The 24,091-nt window shown below is 34.5% G+C and overlaps 1 protein-coding gene across 2 annotated transcripts; it reads right to left on the reverse strand.

The window, feature by feature from the left end:
- Positions 1-93: 93 nt before the first annotated feature.
- Positions 94-23,075, reverse strand: LOC137388783 (uncharacterized). 2 transcript variants are annotated; one of them, XM_068075234.1, is made up of 10 exons: positions 22,954-23,075; positions 22,724-22,781; positions 21,961-22,106; positions 21,323-21,392; positions 15,130-18,327; positions 13,437-13,502; positions 10,561-10,645; positions 9,144-10,465; positions 8,005-8,070; positions 94-226 (listed from the first exon to the last, which is right to left on the reverse strand). In XM_068075234.1, the coding sequence occupies exons 1-10, from the start codon at positions 23,005-23,007 to the stop codon at positions 138-140; spliced, it is 5,154 nt and encodes a 1,717-aa protein (XP_067931335.1). In that variant the 5' UTR covers positions 23,008-23,075; the 3' UTR covers positions 94-137. The 2 variants fall into 2 exon arrangements, with proteins under 2 accessions (XP_067931335.1, XP_067931334.1); XM_068075233.1 differs by having other exon boundaries at positions 10,561-10,657.
- Positions 23,076-24,091: the final 1,016 nt, after the last annotated feature.

The raw sequence follows: 24,091 nt of genomic DNA on the forward strand, positions 1-24,091 counted from the left end.
CCAGTCTTTAAGTCAGAAGTTGTCTCATCATAAGATGATCCTATTGGCTCACCGATATCAGTAACAACGGTTCCATTATAGCTAGTTTTAAAGTTTTGTTCTAGCATATCGATATCCAATCGATTAAACTTCTGTACTTACACATTAAATAAAGAAGGCAGGAGCAACTGTCCTACTGCCTCTGATGGAAATCTCTTTACAATGCAGCTATCTTTCTCCTCATCATCTGTAAGACATGCTGGTTACAAACATATGTAAACCTTGAAAGTAGACCAATAACAATAATGAACTTAAATATAGTCAAACCTCTAACTAATGATTGCCTGAACGTACAAATATCAGAACATACGACATGCTTTCAGCTAATATTTGACTCAAAACCTGATGAAATTCCAACTGTAGTAGTCAGAAGTTTCTACAGACGAGTTTAATGATCATTAGTAGAAAGAAAACAAACAAATATAAAATAGTAAAAATATGTATAAGCTAAACATAAGTATAATATAAGTCGTCAGTTATTCTACGTTTATTGTTTAAAAGTAATTTTACGACTATATTATGACTGAAGACAAAGTAAACTTCAGACAAAGAAATATGAAAATTTTCAGAAATATGAAAGAGTTCTATAATAATAGTAATAAGTGAAATAATTGATTAAAGTAAAACTTAAAAGCGAAGTCTATCTTTTCTTCACTACAAATCAGATGACTTTGTTGGAAAGCTAAATATGTTTAAACTTCACCTAGCCTTAGAGTAAGTTACAGTGCATATCTCTATCCCCCCCGGTCTCATAGCGTACACTCCACACAGCCTTAAAGTAAATTATGGTGCACAACTCTATAACCACCCCTACTTCTCTATCTCCATGAAACATAGGCTTCTTGTTTATTTTTTATTAATTTAGCTTGTACGATACAATTTGTTTTATACTTATATTTAGCTTGTACATACAATTTGTTTTATACATTTGTTATGATTTTTGTAATTCCAAAATTTCAAAATGTCATAGCTAACAATATCACGAAGTTGTGATATTTATATAGATTTTTAGAAAATCTGTACTACGTAGCCATTGTTTTGTAGTCATCCAAACCTATAATTAATAATTATTGTAATAATCTCATTAGAACCGTTAGAAAAAATATCATCGTCTTTCACTTTACTTGCACTGCGTTAGATTTTTAGAAAACCTGTACTACGTAGTCATTGATCTGTAGTCATCCAAACATATAATTAATTATTGTAATAATCTCATAAGAACCGTTAAAAATATCATCGTCATTTCCTTTACTTATACTGCGTTGGACATCAGTTAGAATACGAAAGTACTCAAATGTGTCGGCAAATGAAATTGAAAAAATTGAAATCGGCAAGAATGAAACGATTTCTGTATTCCTATGTTAATTGCCGAAACCTTCGGTAATTCGACAATGCTATAGACTGGTGAAAAGTGCATTTTTTTTTCGTAAAATGCGCAAGACTTTATCGTTCTATTCTCTGTCCCTCGGCGTTTCAATTTCCAGTCTTAACTTTTATTAAACCAAGCTTTTCAAGCGTTTTGTGACGATTTTCGTCTTAATAAATCTGTCGATTTATGTATAATCCGATCAGATGGGTTAGTTTTAGGAATTTGCGGTAACCTTTCAAAGGCTTGGTAGCATATTTAAATAGGTTTATATGCGTTTTGTATCATTATTATACTTAATGACTTTACTGAAAAATAGTTAAATTTGTTGATAGGATTTCGTTGCAAGGGTTTGGTGACGGCCGTTAACGGATAACTTTTCGGGAGTTGTGTGCACATGTGCATTTATCATAAATCTCCCAATCAATCGCTTCACTCTTGTTTGGTCGTGGGAATATTTACTATTCTAACTTGTAAACTTCATATCATGAGAAAAGTGGTTTATGCAGTTCATATAAATTTGAAAAAAAGTAAAACAACTACAAAGGTGATTAAATGTGAAATAATTAGCGAGTAATGACTGTATAAAGTTTGTTCCACTACAATGATTACAAAGAAAAATGATTTGCTAGCAATACAATTAATACAAACTGAGAAAATCAAATGAAAATTATGAATATGTTCAATTAATAATAACAATGTGTACAAAAAATAATTACTGTTGCAGCCAAAGCTGTCCATCAAACTTTTAAACCAAACCAATGAGGAAAAACAATCCTGAAACAACAGTAATCAATAGATTTTAGATAACGATAGATAAGACAATAAGTTTGATAACGGATAGATAAGACAATAAGATTGATAACGATAGATGAGACAATAAGATTGATCACGATAGATAAGACAATAAGATTGATAACAATAGATAAGACAATAAGATTGATAACGATAGATAAGACAATAAGATTAATAACGATAGATAAGACAATAAGATTGATAACGATAGATAAGACAATAAGATTGATAACGATAGATAAGACAATAAGATAGATAACGATAGATAAGACAATAAGATTAATAACGATAGATAAGACAATAAGATAGATAACGATAGATAAGACAATAAGATAGATAACAATAGATAAGACAATAAGATAGATAACGATAGATAAGACAATAAGATTGATAACGATAGATAAGACAATAAGATTGATAACGATAGATAAGACAATAAGATTGATAACGATAGATAAGACAATAAGATTGATAACGATAGATAAGACAATAAGATTAATAACGATAGATAAGACAATAAGATTGATAACGATAGATAAGACAATAAAATTGATAACGATAGATAAGACAATAAGATTGATAACGATAGATAAGACAATAAGATTGATAACGATAGATAAGACAATAAGATTGATAACGATAGATAAGACAATAAGATTAATAACGATAGATAAGACAATAAGATAGATAACGATAGATAAGACAATAAGATTGATAACGATAGATAAGACAATAAGATAGATAACGATAGATAAGACAATAAGATTAATAACGATAGATAAGACAATAAGATAGATAACGATAGATAAGACAATAAGATTGATAACGATAGATAAGACAATAAGATTGATAACGATAGATAAGACAATAAGATTGATAACGATAGATAAGACAATAAGATTAATAACGATAGATAAGACAATAAGATTGATAACGATAGATAAGACAATAAGATTGATAACGATAGATAAGACAATAAGATTGATAACGATAGATAAGACAATAAGATTGATAACGATAGATAAGACAATAAGATTGATAACGATAGATAAGACAATAAGATTAATAACGATAGATAAGACAATAAGATAGATAACGATAGATAAGACAATAAGATTGATAACGATAGATAAGACAATAAGATAGATAACGATAGATAAGACAATAAGATTAATAACGATAGATAAGACAATAAGATAGATAACGATAGATAAGACAATAAGATAGATAACGATAGATAAGACAATAAGATTGATAACGATAGATAAGACAATAAGATTGATAACGATGGATAAGACAATAAGATTGATAACGATAGATAAGACAATAAGATTGATAACGATAGATAAGACAATAAGATTGATAACGATAGATAAGACAATAAGATTGATAACGATAGATAAGACAATAAGATTGATAACGATAGATAAGACAATAAGATAGATAACGATAGATAAGACAATAAGATAGATAACGATAGATAAGACAATAAGATAGATAACGATAGATAAGACAATAAGATTGATAACGATAGATAAGACAATAAGATAGATAACGATAGATAAGACAATAAGATAGATAACGATAGATAAGACAATAAGATTGATAACGATAGATAAGACAATAAGATTGATAACGATAGATAAGACAATAAGATTGATAACGATAGATAAGACAATGAGATTGATAACGATAGATAAGACAATAAGATTGATAACGATAGATAAGACAATAAGATTGATAACGGATAGATAAGACAATAAGATTAATAACGATAGATAAGACAATAAGATAGATAACGATAGATAAGACAATAAGATAGATAACGATAGATAAGACAATAAGATTGATAACGATAGATAAGACAATAAGATTGATAACGATGGATAAGACAATAAGATTGATAACGATAGATAAGACAATAAGATTGATAACGATAGATAAGACAATAAGATTGATAACGATAGATAAGACAATAAGATTGATAACGATAGATAAGACAATAAGATTGATAACGATAGATAAGACAATAAGATTGATAACGATAGATAAGACAATAAGATTGATAACGATAGATAAGACAATAAGATTGATAACGATAGATAAGACAATAAGATAGATAACGATAGATAAGACAATAAGATAGATAACGATAGATAAGACAATAAGATAGATAACGATAGATAAGACAATAAGATTGATAACGATAGATAAGACAATAAGATAGATAACGATAGATAAGACAATAAGATAGATAACGATAGATAAGACAATAAGATTGATAACGGATAGATAAGACAATAAGATAGATAACGATAGATAAGACAATAAGATAGATAACGATAGATAAGACAATAAGATTGATAACGATAGATAAGACAATAAGATAGATAACGATAGATAAGACAATAAAATTGATAACGATAGATAAGACAATAAGATTGATAACGATAGATAAGACAATAAGATTGATAACGATAGATAAGACAATAAGATTGATAACGATAGATAAGACAATAAGATTGATAACGGATAGATAAGACAATAAGATTAATAACGATAGATAAGACAATAAGATAGATAACGATAGATAAGACAATAAGATAGATAACGATAGATAAGACAATGAGATTGATAACGATAGATAAGACAATAAGATTGATAACGATGGATAAGACAATAAGATTGATAACGATAGATAAGACAATAAGATTGATAACGATAGATAAGACAATAAGATTGATAACGATAGATAAGACAATAAGATTGATAACGATAGATAAGACAATAAGATTGATAACGATAGATAAGACAATAAGATTGATAACGATAGATAAGACAATAAGATTGATAACGATAGATAAGACAATAAGATTGATAACGATAGATAAGACAATAAGATAGATAACGATAGATAAGACAATAAGATAGATAACGATAGATAAGACAATAAGATTGATAACGATAGATAAGACAATAAGATAGATAACGATAGATAAGACAATAAGATAGATAACGATAGATAAGACAATAAGATAGATAACGATAGATAAGACAATAAGATTGATAACGGATAGATAAGACAATAAGATAGATAACGATAGATAAGACAATAAGATAGATAACGATAGATAAGACAATAAGATTGATAACGATAGATAAGACAATAAGATAGATAACGATAGATAAGACAATAAAATTGATAACGATAGATAAGACAATAAGATTGATAACGATAGATAAGACAATAAGATTGATAACGATAGATAAGACAATAAGATTGATAACGATAGATAAGACAATAAGATTGATAACGATAGATAAGACAATAAGATTGATAACGATAGATAAGACAATAAGATTGATAACGATAGATAAGACAATAAGATTGATAACGATAGATAAGACAATAAGATTAATAACGATAGATAAGACAATAAGATTGATAACGATAGATAAGACAATAAGATTGATAACGATAGATAAGACAATAACTAGACATAGGGACATAACTAGACATAGGGACATAACTAGACATAGGGACATAACTAGACATAGGGACATAACTAGACATAGGGACATAACTAGACATAGGCACATAACTAGACATAGGGACATAACTAGACATAGAGACATAACTAGACATAGGGACATAACTAGACATAGAGACATAACTAGACATAGAGACATAACTAGACATAGGGACTAACTAGACATAGGGACATAACTAGACATAGGGACATAACTAGACATAGGGATAACTAGACAGGCACATAACTAGACATAGGGACATAACTAAACATAGAGACATAACTAGACATAGAGACATAACTAGACATAGAGACATAACTAGACATAGGGATATAACTAGACATAGGGACTAACTAGACATAGGGACATAACTAGACATAGAGACATAACTAGACATAGGGACATAACTAGACATAGAGACATAACTAGACAAAGGGACATAACTAGACATAGAGACATAACTAGACATAGAGACATAACTAGACATAGGGATAACTAGACAGGCACATAACTAGACATAGAGACATAACTAGACATAGAGACATAACTAGACATAGGGATATAACTAGACATAGGGACTAACTAGACATAGGGACATAACTAGACATAGAGACATAACTAGACATAGGGACATAACTAGACATAGAGACATAACTAGACAAAGGGACATAACTAGACATAGAGACATAACTAGACATAGAGACATAACTAGACATAGGGACATAACTAGACATAGAGACATAACTAGACATAGAGACATAACTAGATATAGAGACATAACTAGACATAGAGACTAACTAGACATAGGGACATAACTAGACATAGAGACATAACTAGACATATGAATAACTAGACATAGGGACAACATACTAACAAAAGAAACAAACACACTATATGAGCGGAATGCCGGGCAGGTATTAAAAACCAGCTTATAATGTAGTTGCCTGCCACTTGCCATTAGCCTGGTACATTGCCAATGGCTAATTTAAGTAAGCTAGTTATCTACAGCTATTACTAATACATAGAATGACTTTGCGCCGTAATGGTGATTGGTAGCGTATTTTCACCCACATAGTGACATATATCCCCCAAAATATCCATCAATCTTGTGCAGTGAAATTGGTAAGGTATTTGCCTGGGGAACAGGAGGTTCCGAGATCAAATCTTCTGTGACACGAATTCTTAATTGCAATATTTTAATAGCTATAGCTGGACAAACTGAACTTGAAGACATACATACAGACTTTAAGACTTAAATAAATATTTAAGTCTTAAAGTCTTAAATGCTAGTATTTATATAAGTTGTTGCTCCTGTAATAAAAGTCTTTGGTCAGAAAATTGCTGTGTATTTAACATATAACAACATTTGCCATTCTAACTTCCAAACTGCATATCATGAGAAAAGTTTTGATGGAACAGTAACCTCTTTTATACACACACACTTCTATGCAAGAATTGTTATTATTAATTCAACATACATGTATACATATATATATTAATTTGTTTTCTCAGTTTGTATTAATTGTATCATTAATGAATTACCGAATAATTTTTTATTGTAATCGTAGCAAAACCGATTTAATTTAGCTATTACTTGCTAATTATTTCACATTTATATCTAAACCCTTTGATAGTTGTTTTATTTTTTTAATTTATTTGACCTGCTCAAAACATTTTCCTCATGATATGAAGTTTGAAAGTTACAGTTGTTTGACAAAGTTTGAAAACCTTCACAATTGTTTTTATTTTTTCTCTTAATTTATTTCAACTACACAAAACACTACAAAAACAACTACACAATCGATACTGGAGCAAATGTAAAAATGAGATATCGTATTGTCTTTGGCTGATCGAATGGAGAGAGAATGTCGAAGCTTTTCCTATAAATGTCCGCGTGAGAAAAATTGGCTTTGACCCCATATATAGTAATTAAACCTTACGAAAAAAGTTCTTAACGTTGTAAAAGTTGTAACGTGTTGGCGCATTGCTAAAATAATTAGCGTGTGGTTACGATATATCAAATACGAGAACGCCTTAGATCTAAATTTCTTAACAGGGCATCGTAACGTATGGGCACAGTGCTAAAATAATAGCTATAGCTGAACGATCAAAACAACGAATACACATACGACCAACTTTGAGAAATATATATACATGTATATATATAAATAGAAGCACACATCGGAATGAGTCACTTTTCTATGTACATGTATGACTGCCAATTCATTATAGGTACTAAGTTAAAACAACCTCAGAGCATAAAGCAAACTCACAGAGGACGTCAATTGGCGTGTCAGGTCCAACCAAAGTATCACCAACCTGCTCCCACGTGTCAACTTCTAAAACCCAACAGTATGGCCAGCTGTTTATGGCTTTACGATATAACAAAAAGTTTCAGAAAAAATTGAAACTCAAATGAAAAATAATGGAATGGCTGACATATATATGAAAATATTACTATTGAAATCGGGAAGAAACAACATGAAGGTTGTCAGCAGTAACATTGCGAGACATTCTGTGCACGGTACTTTGATTACATGTAAGACATTCTATGAAGGTTACCTCTACTACATGTAAGACATTCTATGAAGGTTACTCTACTACATATAAGACATTCTATGAAGGTTACCTCTACTACATGTAAGACATTCTATGAAGGTTACCTCTACTACATGTAAAACATTCTATGAAGGTTACTTCTACTACATATAAGACATTCTATGAAGGTTAGCTCTGCTACATGTAAGACATTCTATGAAGGTTAGCTCTGCTACAAATAAGACATTCTATGAAAGATGCTCGGATTACATATAGGACATTCTATAAATGGTTTAGATCCACAATGTATTGACAAAAGCATGGAATACATTAAATATAACACATTCGATGTAGCTTTTAAGCATTATCAAATGAACGACGACATAATAAGCTCATGAATGGCAACTATATGTAGGAGCTCGTCATTAAATATTTCAAGTCTGTAGACAAACAGTAAAAGCTTCAAATCTTAAATAAAGTTGTACTGTGTATAAATATTCAGCAAAATTAGCCAAAATGACCAATGCCAAGGTAAACCACGCCTGACACCAAAAATATTGAAGAGAGATACAGAGTGGTGTTGAATTGACTTATCTAGATTATAACTGTCACTTTACGATGCAAGTGATAGAGGAGAAACCACATTAGCTAGCAGCTGGGAGAGGCTTTCAAGATTTTGAAATTATAGCAAATGGTTAAATCATGAAATAACTCGCAATATCTGCTGATAAGTGGCATAGCTTGCCCTAAATCCACAATGCACTTTTGTTTGTATTATGTTAATATCTTACGAAAGCAGTGAATATTTAGAATCTGCTGAATTCTAGTCTTGGTGGCAACCTTAGAAAACCGTTTGACAAAATATTTTCCTTACCTTTCTCTTCCTTGTCTCTTTGTCTCGCCACATCTTCTGTGTGCAGATTAATTAATGTCGGTGATTCCGTGAGTCGACTAAAATCTATGATCCTGTTCACACGATCGTAGTGAACAACGTTTCGATGCCTATGCAAATTGCATATTTTATATGGACAAGACCTTTTGTAGATTTTTTTTCTTTGGCAAAATTTACATTTAAGACAGTCATGCAGCTTGCAGCTGGTACATGTTTCAGCTATGTAATGCTGTTTGTTGACCACCGACATGTGACTGTTAGACTTGGATGGTGTCGCGTTGAACGTCCCTAAACGATACTTGCAACGCTTCTTAATACATCGTTGTTTTTGCAAACCTGGTCCCCCATATTTTTTCATATCCAAGCAATACACACATTGCAGACAGTTTTCCCGCTTGCAATTGACACATAATCCACAGGCTACAGCACGCTTTTTGTGATTCGAAGCTTTCATGTGACCAACACCTGTAAGGGTTGCCCCGATACTACTTTCAATAACTCCTAGCGGTGGAAGGTGCAGCTGTGCTGAGTCGGTGCTAGAAACTGGGTCAGTACTAGAAACTGGGTCAGTACTAGAAAGTGGGTCAGTACTAGAAACTTGGTCAGTACTAGAAACTTGGTCAGTACTAGAAACTGGGTCGGTAATAGAAACTGAGTTCAGTGTAGGCTCTTCCCTCTCTTTGTTGATGGCGATAAAATTCAACTTTGCAGAAGATTGGTTCAATGACGATGATTCATTCGCTGCCAATGGGGCTGCCGCTGGCTGTGCAGTCATAGAAATATCGGGTATTAAAGACATACCCCTCTCGACTATTGAGTTAAAAGTTAAAACCTTGTCAACAGCCTTTGAGATATGACTAGTCGGCTCAACGGCGCGGTAGATAACCTTTTTAGTGAATGAGGGAGATAGGAAAGAATAAACAACATGTTGCACTTTCCTATCTGAACATGATGAAGAATGTTCAAGCATCTTTCTCAATTTAGGGTTTGAAGGACAACCAGAGGTCACTGAGGCACGCTTTCTGTTCTTGACTTGATCTGGATTGTTGTGAATACATACTGCTGCTATATCTTCAACCTCACCACTTCCTCTAACAGTAAGTAATGATGGAGCTCTTGAGAAATCAGCCATATCTCTATGGTCCGTCATTAGTCTTTTTAAGTCAGAAGATGTCTCATCATAAGGTGATCCTATTGGCTCACTAATATCAGTAACAACGGTTCCATTATAGCTAGTTTTTTCATTTTGTTCTAACGTATTATGATCTGTAACATTTGCAGAGCTGTTATGTGACAGATCATCTCTAAAATATAAAGGAATACATTTGATGATTAAATTTGATTTAACAATGTTACCAGTTAAAATCGATTTGACGAGCGATTAAACTTCTATACATACTCTTCCGATAAAGAAGGCAGGAGCAACTGTCCTACTGCCTCTGATGGAAATCTCTTTACAATGCAGCTATCTTTCTCCTCATCATCTGTAAGATATGCTAATTACAAACATATGTAAACCTTAAAGGTTGGCTTGCAACAAAATTCACATTGCAGTTATTTGATATGAAAAGATTCACCATGTCTTACTCTGTTGTGTTGTAGGTGCAAATTATGTGGAAAGGTGATTACAAGCTCTTAAAAGCTAAAAAACGAACAGAAAATCGCAGCCACACGAGACCGCCATAGTTTGGATTCTCTTTCTAAAACGGCTCAAATGTGACATAGTTGTGAGAGATGGTTTTTGTTTACACTTTCATGCAACCTCATTCATCGAAATATTTTCACAAATATACTTCATGCATTTAATAAAACCATGTCTATTGTTTTTACGCGTCTGTTTGATCGTCATCGCATCGTAATGCTGTCACTTTTAGCAGTGATATCCTATAACATACCGTAAAACTTCGTTCAATTCGTTATCCTTAGCTCGAAGGAGTACATATCTGATAATCATGTCTGATAATCATGACGAGCCTGTTGATCACTTGTGATAATCGAAAAGTGCTGCAGAAATTATTTGCGAAGTACTGAGTCACATGATCAGATTACTACTTGCCGATTAGACCAAACCAAAACAAAACTGTAAAGTAGCGAGCATCTATATTTGATACGGGGTCTTCGATAAAACCCGAAGTGTTTGCCATAAACTAGTGCTACGATAAGTTTTATATTGAGCTTTTTATTGCCCTTTCAATTCACGTGAGAACATCACGTGACAAGACAATAACCAAATTTCATGGCTACGTCATCGAAATAAAGAGATTCCAATCTACGGCGGCTTTTCGCTTTTGAGCTTTTAAGAGCTTGTAATCACATTTCCACATATTTGGCACCTACAACACAACAGAGTAAGACATGGTGAATCTTTTGATACCAAATAACTGTAATGTGAATTTTATTGCAAGTCAACCTTTAAAGGTCGATAAAAAATATGAATTTAAATACAGTGCACCCTCAGGATACGATTACCCTGATACGTATATGATTTTTTCACCTTACAATGTTGAACATGATGAGTTTATCACCTCACCATACGAATTCAACAAAATTTTCGCCCGAGTTCAAATTTGGCAGTCAAAATTAGGTCAAAATAACAAAGACACCGAAAAATTGTTCACCGAATATACGAGTATTTTCACATGGCCTGAACGAGACAAGATGACTGATATCCCTCAGTTCAGTAATTCTCGCATGTAAAACAGTACAGACGGTTCCCTACTTACGAACATTCGAGTTACGAACAACGGTACATACGAACGCATGTACGTTGTTCGTAACTCGATTAACTTTCGAATCATTTGTTTGAACTTTGTTTGAACTTTACATACGTATTGTAAAGAGATTTGCCGGCCTTTACTTGGCAAGATCTCTACTAATAAATAAAGATAAGAGAGTGCCTGTAGTTTCATTCAGCTTTTAATTAGCGAAATAAATTTCACCAGCCGAGGAGCATACGGCTATTTGCTCTGCTCAACTAAATGCGCGCACTCATTTATATACAATAATATCAACCGTTCCGGCTAACGTCAAACGGTAAGAACACCGGCTAACAAGGTGAATGAATAGGACCGCTAGCGCGTTGGTATGACAACAATCTAAGTGACGATAAGTGATGGTGTTATGACGGTATATCAGATATAACAATAGCATAACAAGTGAAACATTGATATAATAAACGGACAACACATACAAACAATAAGACAACAACGATAGCATAACGATTAAAACAACAATATAATAGAAAGGACAATAAATAAGAAACGCAGTGTCATGGCCCGGCGTCCACCAAATTATTATTTCCATTTTATTAAATATTCTTTTCAGTACAAACCAATACAGGTTAATTATACAAGCCTTAAACATACTTTTATAAACCTTCAATATACTTATATAGGCCTTAAACAAATTATAATACAAAATATAGCACTGAAGCAACTTACGAACAAATTCACCTTACGTACGAACAATCATTTGGAACGTAACGCGTTCGTAGGTTGGGAACCGTCTGTACTATTTTTCGTTTAAAACTAGTCCAGTAGCAAAGTTGGAGTTGCAATCTTTTCAAACAGAAGGTCGGACAACTTTTCTTGATCTGCTAACAAAAATCCACTTCCCTACCAAAAGTGCTTTGTTCGGGCTTCCTTGCCGAATTAGGTTGAAAAAGGTTCTAAACAGGTCTGCTAAAAGTTGTGTTAAATTTTTGGTGATAAAAAGTTGAAATTCAGTAAAATAATTAAAAATACATCCTAAAACTTAACTTCAAGTGTGTGTGCGTTTAGTAAGCTAAACTTATTTGAGATTCAAAGTTTATGTTATACGTATGTCTGTCTTGAAGGTAAAAACTCCCTATGGTACGTTCTGCACATGGTACATTATAATGTTAAATTTTCCTGCAGATCATAACCACTAAATACAATAAAGTTACTGTAGGTAACTAAAGTTACTAAGGTTAACATACTGTTTTGTTACTAATTTTTAATATGTACTGCACTTAAATAAAGTTTTGACGATTTTTACCAGGGGATGTATGCATTATGTAATTATGCATTATGTAATTACTATGGTTTCTACACGCCTACATACATTTTTTCTGGAATGGTTAAAGATCGTATCCTGAGGGTGTACTGTATGTACTGTGCACTGTATATACTATGTACTGTATGTACTGTGTACTGTATGTACTGTGCACTGTATGTACTATGTACTGTATGTACTGTGCGTTGTATGTACTATGCTCAAAACAACCTCTTATCCCAAAGCAAAAAGCAAACTCACAGAGGACGTCAATTGGTGTGTCAGGTCCAACCAAAGTATCACCAACCTGCTCCCACGTGTCAACTTCTAAAACCCAACAGTATGGCCAGCTGTTTATGGCTTTACGATTTTAGAAAGTTTCAGAAAAAATTGAAACTCAATTAAAAAATAATGGAATGGCTGACGTATACATGAAAATATTACGATTGAATGATGGAAAAGACAAAACAAGGTGTTACAAGTAAATCAGCGAGACATTCTATGCGGGTACTTCGATTATATATATTATATATGTAGATTATATATATTATATATAGATTATATATATTATATATAGATTATATATATTATATATGTAGATTATATATAGATTATATACATTATATATAGATTATATATATTATATATAGATTATATATATTATATATAGATTATATATATTATATATAGATTATATATATTATATATAGATTATATATATTATATATATATTATATATATTATATATATATTATATATAGATTATATATATTATATATAGATTATATATATTATATATACTATATATAGATTATATATAGATTATATATATTATATATAGATTATATATATTATATATAGATTATATACCGGTATATTATATATAGATTATATATATTATATATAGATTATATATATTATATATAGATTATATACCGGTATATTATATATAGATTATATAGATTATATATAGATTATATATATTATATATAGATTATATATATTATATATATATTATATATAGATTATATATATTATATATAGATTATATATAGGAAATTCTATATTGTATAAATGCTTTAGATCTACAAGTAGATCCACAAAGCTTCCCATCTTAAATAAAGTTGTACTGTGTAAAAATATTCAACAAACTTAGCCAAAAATAACCACTGCCTTCAACAAAGTAAACCACGTCTGACACCGAAGATATTGGAGAGAGGTGCAGAGTTGGATTAACTTGTCTACATAAAGGCTGGTTCACGCTTTAATGACGTATGTCGACGATTTCTTTTCGGCGTTCATCGTCCATTATGTGAACCGTAAACCGATGGCATCGATGAAGCAACGTGGATACGGCGGGAAAGTTTGCAATTACCATACTTTTCTGATGTTTGGTCGAGCATCGACGACCACCTGTACAATGTGAACCACTTCAGCGATAGTAATTCACGGTCGCGGAAAACCTGATTTATTTCTATTTATGATAGTCGCTGCGGGACTAATATTTGATTTGAGCACATCAAACAGAGATTTTTTCACACAAAAATGAGTGTACTAAATAACGGAGTATTTGCTGATGCAAAAGTAGATGGGTCTGAGATAGTGTTAACGTTGTCATCAAGGAGAATCACCGAAGTATTGTGGTATCAACGCTGAGACACGGGGCTACAGCGTAAACCAACCTTTACGCCGTAACTTTACTATGTTAACGATACGGGGAGAAACTACATTAGCTAGCAGCTAAGAGAAGCAATCAAGATTTTGAAATTATAGCACAATTATAGTTAAATCATGAAATAACTCACAATATCTGCTGATAAGTAGCATAGCTTGCCCCCAATGCATTTTTGTTTGTATTATGTTAACATCTTACGAAAGCAGCGAATATTTAGAATCTGCTGAATTCTAGTCTGGGTGACAACCTTAGAAAACTGTTTGACAAAATATTGCTTACCTTCCTCTTCCTTATCTCTTTGTCTCACCGCATCCTCTGTGTGCAGATTACTTAATGTCGGTGATTCTATGAGCCGACTGAAGTCTATGATCCTGTGCACACGATCGTAGTGAACAACGTTTCGGTGTCTATGCACATTGCATATTTTATATGGACAAGGTTTTTTGTGACTGTTTCTTTGACAAAACTTACATTTAAGACAGTCATGTAGCTTGCAGCTGGTACATGTTTCAGCTATGTAATGCTGTTTGTTGACCACCGAGATGTGACTGTTAGACTTGGCTGGTGTCGCGTTAAACGTCCCTAAACGATACTTGCAACGCTTCTTAACACATCGTTGTTTTAGCAAACCTGGTCCCCCATATTTTTCCATATCCAAGCAATACACACATTGCACACAGTTCTCGCGCTTGCAATTGACACATAATCCACAGGATAGAAAACGCTTTTTTCGATTGGAAGCTATCATGTGACCAACACCTGTAAATGTTGCCCCGATAACACTCTTAAGAATTTCTCGATGTGGTCCGGCATAGAAGTCTGAACTATTATTGGTAGCTTTCTTTTTAGTTACTCCTGACTCTTGGTTATGAACCTTATTTATGATTGCTAATGAGTCAACCTTTGTGACTGTGGCAGCTGTATCAACCAGACAAACACTTCCTTGGTGTACAGCGCCCTTTAGATCTATAGTTCGGAGAATAGAGCTGTAGAGATGAGAGTGAGATGAATTCTGAGGGTGTGGCAGTTTGGTGATTTTGCGTGCTGTTGGTTGATAATTTAATTTACTACCCACAGTATTTTGTGACATGGCCACATATGTTTTAGGTGTTTGTAGTTTCAGTTTTTCGCTGGTTTGCAGCCTATTACCTATTGTGTTGATTCTTACAATTTTCATAGCTGGATTACACAACTCTTTGCTATGACCTTTATCTATGGTTATGTCAACCGTCGGGGCTGTGTTAGCCAGAAAAACTGTCTCTTTGCCTACAGCTTTCTTCATATCTGTAGTTGGGGAGTAAGAGCTTTTTAAAATGCTGTAAGATTCATTCTGAACCTGTTTCAGGTTGGTGTTGCACTTGTTCGCATTAGTTTCGGTGTTCAACATGCTAACCATAGCTCTTTGTGGAAAAGCCACAAGTTTTTCTGGATTGTTTTCTTTGCTGGTTTGTATATCGTCACCTGTTGGAACAACCTTTTGAAATTTGATAGATGAAGTGAGCTGTCCAATCGCATTCAAATAATTTACACCTTTTGGCTGAGAAACTTCGACAAATGCATTAAAGTTTTTTACAATACTAGTGTTATTATTTGTGCTGAGGTAAGCATTTTTATAGATAGTACCAGCAGAGCTACAAGGTTTATTGACAGGTTTTGGTTTGATGGTCTTGTCTTCTCCATAAGGTAGAATAGATCTCCTTAATGGTTTCGCTTCAAACGAGACTTGAGAATACTGATCTTTAGTCTTGCTACATTTAGTTTGAAGGATAGCATTCAAACCTCTTGGGTCAGAAAGATCTTTCGAATCTTTGTTTCTACTCGTGGCGGTTTTGTTGTGGCAAGATTGGTTTGCTACATCGTTTTGTAGTGTACCTTTTAATCTAGGGAAAAATCTTTCAGATGGTAGTGTAGTTTGTTGCTCATGCTGATGGGACAGAGCAGGTCTAGAAACTTCAGATGGAAAAGAATCAGGATGTTCCTCTAATGCAATTGGGAAAATAGGAGAAAATTTTGCATGCAAACCTTTGGAGAGATGGGTATTTCGAGCTACTTCACTAGGTAATGTGATTTTTGAAACAATATTCGTTTTTTCTATGCAATTTGGCATTACATCAGGTTGCCAATAATCAGCCTTTGGTGACTCATCAAGTTGCTTTCGGTATGCGTCCAGAGGCCATTTATTAAGTGGGATTAAGCAAGTAATCTTGAAATCATTGCACTGCCCAGCTGTGTAATATAGGTTTTCTATTTGCTTAATGTATTCCGAGGTAGACTTCACAACGGGTAGCACCATGTACCTACCCGCGACATGTAACCTCACAAAGTTGCAATCAGACCTGCTCGCCATTTCATATAAAAATGTTCCACTATTTGATAGTATGATACGCCCGGATATTAAGGATGGATGATCTGCAAGTGACGAACGAGAAAAAGCAAGAAAAAATAGTTTTCTTGATGAGTTCCTGCACTCAGTCTCTTGTAGTTCAAGAGGATGGTTTATAAGAATAGAACCCTTGGAAATTAGATCGACCTCCTCAGCAACCCACTGCTTAGCTGACGAAGCTTTCAGTCGGGCAATATCGCTTGCCTTGGGAAAAATCAATGGCAAATACACACTCGCTGAGCTGTTACTGACTCGCACAATCTTACACTTAGAATTGGAGACCTGCTTGAATAGAGAATTTTTAGAAGCCTGTAATAGAAGATACCCTATGTAGCTGAGATGTGTATCAACAGAGAACACCGATGTGCAAATAAATGCACAATGTTTGTTCAATCTTGACTTCATGGTGCCCACCAAAGAATTGAGACAATATAACGAATCTTCCATATCCAGTTCATCTTTTTCATTATCACTGAAATCTTCGATGTTGATGTCTAATGCTCGGACTTTTTTATACTTCAGTTTATGGCACTTAAACGCATCGTGTTCACGAGGAAATGTCAGGGGAATGATAAAACGAATGTTTTTCATATGAAACATCACACATGTGGCATCAGCTGTGTGACTCATCGAGTACAGATAGCTTGACATTTCAGCAGCAAAAATGTATCCGTGGTACTCTACATTGCTACCGCCGTTACACATAAGCTGCGAAAGACAAACAAACACAAGTCTCTTTGAACTCTTTTTTCCATGATGCAACTCGGAGCATGCGTTTTGCACAAAAACCAAAGGATTTTGAACCAACTCGGCACCATCTATTATGTTGGAGTGAGGAATTCTATTAACTTCTGCTTGACCAAATTCCGTTTCTCCGTTTCTCTGTTGCGCTGACCCGAAAGGATCAAGCAGTTCCTTCGCAACATCCAGGTTGCTTTTATCGGTTGAGCCATGTTTAATAGATGCAACAAAGGTTCCTTCACAATCGCAATACTCAACAAAATCTGTTTTATTCCTGTTCAAACATGAAGTAACGTCATTGGCTGGTGTCGCTTGACTGAAAGACTGCATGACACTCGGCAAATGATTGACATCTAAAAGTAAAAAGGTGTTTTTGAAGATTTAACAGTTATACATACAGAGAAGATCATGATGAGTCTGCCTAAATACTGACAAAAATCATAAATATCTTCAATTAAAGTTTAAAAAGCAGACATATTTTTCATAAAGAAATGCTCTACTTCAATTTAAGTATGACAAAGAATTAAACAGTAGGGGCTCCTACAATGAAAATAATCTGCTATAGAAATGTTTATATTATATGGATTTTGCGTTATACGAACATTAGAATACACGTAAATTGCCTTATTAATTCCAAGGTCTTTCCAAAATCCCCCTTTGGTCAGACAAAAAGGAAAAACTAGACTTAACTTTTTAATTTGTAGGTTGAGCCGTAACTGCGGTATTTTTGATTTGCATCAAAAACTTTTTTCTTTTTTTCTGATCAATTTCACTGGTTTTATAGATTAATATTGAGGTAATTTTACAACAAATTGATGGGGAGCGCACATCTTCAATGTTCATTTAGAACGATTTGAATATTTTTTCTAAACAGCAGTCTATTCTGCAAAGTAAAACTAATAACAAATATGAACATTTGTGCAGCTACCCTTTTCTCCGTTTTGTCGACACATCTGATGATCTATCACGATAAACTAGAATGTCGCAGAAGTTGTATATACTAGATAACACTATACACACATCGTTTTTGCTTTCGAACGTGCGGCAAGATAGGTTACCACGAGAATCAAATTTGAAAACTGGCCCGACTTGACACTTTACGTTATATGGAATTTTTTACGTAGTATGAGGCGAAAACTTTACGTAAATCCTTTACTTTTTCTGGAATTTATATTATTGGAGCGTCTACTGTATTTAAGACCTACTGATGCTTTAAGTGACACAGAAAAACCTGTAATCAAAAACTTACAGGACACGGAAAATTAGATCTAGTGATGGCTGATTTACAATTCAATTTGTCACAAATTAACTTGGAAAACAGACCTTTTTAGAAATTTAATATTATAAAATCTTGAAAGATACCAGAATAAGTTATTAGCAAATTAGCCATAATCTAGCCTGTCTTGACAAACTGTTGTTTTTGCGCAGTTGTTCCCCCGTCCGCGGGCGAGCAACACAACAGCTTGTCACAAGACGTACTGCACCTGACGCATCAGGTGCACTCATAGGGAGTTGTTCTCTTCCGTCTATGCGGCTTGGTTGCGATGTTATGTCAGTCGCTCCATTGGTAATCATAACGAATTTCGCGCAAAAATTTATGTAAAAAAAAGATTATAACCGGTGACCAGTCTCTGCGGTAAACTTTAGTAGAACTTGAGAACTTAGGCAACAACAGCGACTAAACATGTTGTTATTTGTGCGCTCAGTCAGTTTTAATTCTATTTTTGTATCAGTCAGTTTTGTTTGTTCTTATAGATTTCAATTTATTTTATTCTTAAATTCTACTAACGTTTACAACAGAGACTGGTATTTGGTTAAACGTTGTAATCTTATTTTTTTCTGCATAAACTTTGACGCGAAATCCGTTATGATTACTAATGGAGCGACCGACATAACATCGCAACCAAGCCGCATAGACGGAAGAGAACAACTCCCTATAAGTGCACCTGATGCGTCAGGTGCAGTACGTCTTGTGACAAGCTGTTGTGTTGCTCGCCCGCGGACGGGGGAACAACTTTGCAAAAACAACAGTTTGTCAAGACAGGCTAGCCATAATCCCATGAATGAGATTGACACAAAGGCTAACGTTAAGAGTAGCACAAGGCTACAGTTGATATAAGGGCAAAGGGGCAAGACTGAGATGAAACTGAGAGATGTATTATACATGTATTATGATAATTTTAATTACAGGAGCAACACGAACAACTCGCTCATGTTTCTCCTGGAATCACTAGATCTGCAGCTAAAATGTATAAGTGTGTAAATGATTTGAAAAAATTTGAACAAACCAACTGACCATACATTCTCGCATAAAAGCCAGCACCGCATACAAACCAACCCTTGAAAAAGACTTCCTACAATGGCGCTGTTCGTAAGAATTCACATACAAGCCGGCCCTACAAATGGTCGGTCACACATCGTAAACACCTATCACAGCAAAAAGTTGCAGAGAATTAACTCATTGCGTACTACGAGTCGTGTAGCGCGACTCCGGAGCAGCATTTATGTATGTATGTATGGCAACGAGCCGCATGGTGAGGCCTTTGTACGCTTTGTATAAAACATTTCTGATTACTAAGAAGTTGGTTAGCTTATTGCGTCTGCATTTAGATGAAAGGAAAAAATCTTTCTGTCCGCGTTGAGCCAACGGAAAACATATTTAGAGCCCACGCTGGACTTAGTTTCACTTTGAAAAACTTCATTTTTATCACTTTTTCCTTTTCGCATCGACCAGCTGTGTCAGACAAGTTACAGTGAGGGAGATTTTAGCAATCGTAGATCAATGGAATTCTGATGATTATTTATTGAGCAATAGTGCGGGTGCTTACTTGTTTTAACAGTAATAATAATGCCATAAGCTATAGTAATAGTGATAACTCGTCTGACTCGGAGCATGCTCAAAGGATAAAGCAAGTAACAAGCTACCAGCTGCGTGTTGAGCATGGTTGGAGTTACAGTTGTTGGATTAGCGTGTCACACTGTTTGAGTATGATCAGAGTTACGCGTGCGTATAATTAGCCTACCGGTTAGTTGGATAACATTTTTTTATTTTTTGAACTCGGCTTATATGTGAGACTATGATAATTCAAGGCAATAACTTACACAAATTTACTTGGTGTCCATCCATTATCTTCAACTAGAGTTCAATGAATAAGGCACTGAGACACACAGGTAATTACAGTTGAAATGAATCGGTTGCCTCACAGGAAGTGAAAGATGTCATGAGATGAGAATGAGCCACAAGTGAGAGCTGAAATGGCTGAGAGATTGCTAGATAGTTGGACTAATATTATAGATATAAATATAATAAAATATAATATATATATATATAATTTATATATAACTTACTTGATTCGTCTGCTCCAAAGTCACCTTTCCCATCAACAATCCGCTTCAGGTATTTGTTAACCTCCCTCAACTGTATTGAAAGCAGAACAAGGCAATACAGTGGCTACAACACCGTCAGTATAAGATATGGTAGTAAGCACATGTAGGAATGAGAGTACCACCTTGCACACCCTAATACCATCATATCAGAAGCTGGGGCATTGGGTTAGATCCCTAACACTGAACTTTGAAAAAACTAAACAAGAAAGCCAAAACTTGCAAAAATTTTAAACCATGCTCTAAACGTTAAGTAGGACAAAAGACGAATTTTTAAGGTATACAGCCAATCACAGCTGTCTGACATCAATGTGCTTTACATAGAAATAACCGAAAACCTCACCTCAACAGAAATAGGTTCAATAATGATCCTTTCCATTTCTACAATCAACTCATTTATGGATGTTTTGCAGAAATTATCTACGTGGGCAACAGCTGAGAACTCGCATATGCTGTGGAAATCATCATTGGATTTATCTTCTCGCGCTTTGCTGTCTGAGCCATGAAAACTAGAATGAGCTAGTATTGACCACTGGATAATTGTGCCCATCACCTGATCATACATATCTAATTGAAAAAACATGTGCAGCAGCTTTCTCTACCTCTTCTAAGAGTTCATCCGCGGCAGCAGGCGCAGCGCTATCCACATCAAATGTGTCATCTGATCTGTGTTCCAGATGTTGGTCTGGGATCAATGAAACATCCTGGTTGCTTTCTGATGCTGTCATCCTTGATGGAAACAAGTGTTCTAAAATATTCACAGAGTCTATGTGAGGCCAACACAAAGTCTATGTGAGGCCAACACAGAGTCTATTGTGAGGCCAACACAAAGTCTATGTGAGGCCAACACAGAGTCTATAGTGAGGCCAACACAGAGTCTATGTGAGGCCAACACAGAGTCTATAGTGAGGCCAACACAGAGTCTATGTGAGGCCAACACAGAGTCTATTGTGAGGCCAACACAAAGTCTATGTGAGGCCAACACAGAGTCTATTGTGAGGCCAACACAGAGTCTATGTAAGGCCAACACAAAGTCTATGTGAGGCCAACACAGAGTCTATGTGAGGCCAACACAGAGTCTATTGTGAGGCCAACACAGAGTCTATGTGAGGCCAACACAGAGTCTATGTAAGGCCAACACAAAGTCTATGTGAGGCCAACACAGAGTCTATGTGAGGCCAACACAGAGTCTATTGTGAGGCCAACACAGAGTCTATGTGAGGCCAACACAGAGTCTATGTGAGGCCAACACAGAGTCTATTGTGAGGCCAACACAAAGTCTATGTGAAGCCAACACAGAGTCTATGTGAGGCCAATGTTACACAAGAACTCCAGTCTAATGTGAAGAAATAAAACACCACCTACCAGACATATTGTTATCCTCAGCAGACACTTTCTTGTCCACCGCAGCTCCATCCGTGAACTAAAAATAGTAAATCTACAGTGTGAGGTAATTCACACAGTTCAAAACAGTTCGACTTGTCATATGTAAATCAATGAAACTAGTAAGGCACAGATAAAAAACCAGGTATGACAAAAATATTTCTGAATGCACTTTTAACACGATGAAGGGTAAAAAAAACAATGGCACTCACAGAGCACTGGAGCGGCTCATCCGGAAGTTTTTCATGATGAGACGCTCCATCCATAGACGAAATCAGTGCAGATTCTACATGGAGACTTAATTTCGAGATTTCCTTTAGAACAATAACTGTCAAATATCTATGGTCTCAGAGGCACCATTGTCGTGCTGACAATCAAGAATACCTAAAATACAACCAATAGGAAGACCTGAAATACAGCCAATGGAATTCTTGAAATGAACCTAGTGGCAAGGTCTAGATTACATTCAGTAATAATTCATAAAATACAGCCGGTAAGAAGACCAAAGTGGAGCCTAGAGAAAGGCTCAAATGGTATCAATTGATGGAACAAATTTTGATAGCAAGAAACATTTTCTTGATTTAAAACGGGATTGTTCAGCATTGCTAAAAAATACAAGCAGGTGCAAGACAACTATTTTAGTATTTGTAAAGAGCCTAAAATGTAAACTGTATGATCAACCAAAAAAGGCTACAGTAGCCCTTAAGTAATAAGGTAAGTAATCAATTTAAAAGACCAATTTAAGTTTGCCGGAAATTCTATTTGCTTATGTTATCTTTTGCTCTGAGCTGTCGGGTACAAGGTAGCCTGTCTTGACAAACTGTTGTTTTTGCGGAGTTGTCCCCCCGTCGAGCGGGGGAGCAACACAACAGCTTGTCACAAGACGTACTGCACCTGATGCATCAGCTGCACTGAAAGGGCGTTGTTCTCTTCCGTATATGCGGCTTAGCTGCGATGTTATGGCGGTCGTTCCATTGGTAATCATAACGGATTTCGCGCAAAAATTTATGTGGGAAAAAATACGATTACAACGTTTAACCAAAGACCAGTCTCTGTTGTAAACGTTAGTAAAATTTAAGAACAAAATTAATTGAAAATAAAATCCATAAGAACAAATAAAATTGACTGATACAAAAATAGAAATAAAACTGACTGAGCGCACAAATAACAAAATGTTTAGTCGCTGTTGTTGCCTAAGTTCTCAAGTTCTACTAAAGTTTACCGCAGAGACTGGTCGCTGGTTAAACGTTGTAATCTTATTTTTTCTACAGACAATTGTTGCGCGAAATTCGTTATGAATACCAATGGAGCGACCGACATAACATCGCAACCAAGCCGCATAGACGGAAG

This window comes from Watersipora subatra, chromosome 2, assembly GCF_963576615.1.
Source record: "Watersipora subatra chromosome 2, tzWatSuba1.1, whole genome shotgun sequence".
NCBI lineage: Eukaryota > Metazoa > Bryozoa > Gymnolaemata > Cheilostomatida > Watersiporidae > Watersipora > Watersipora subatra.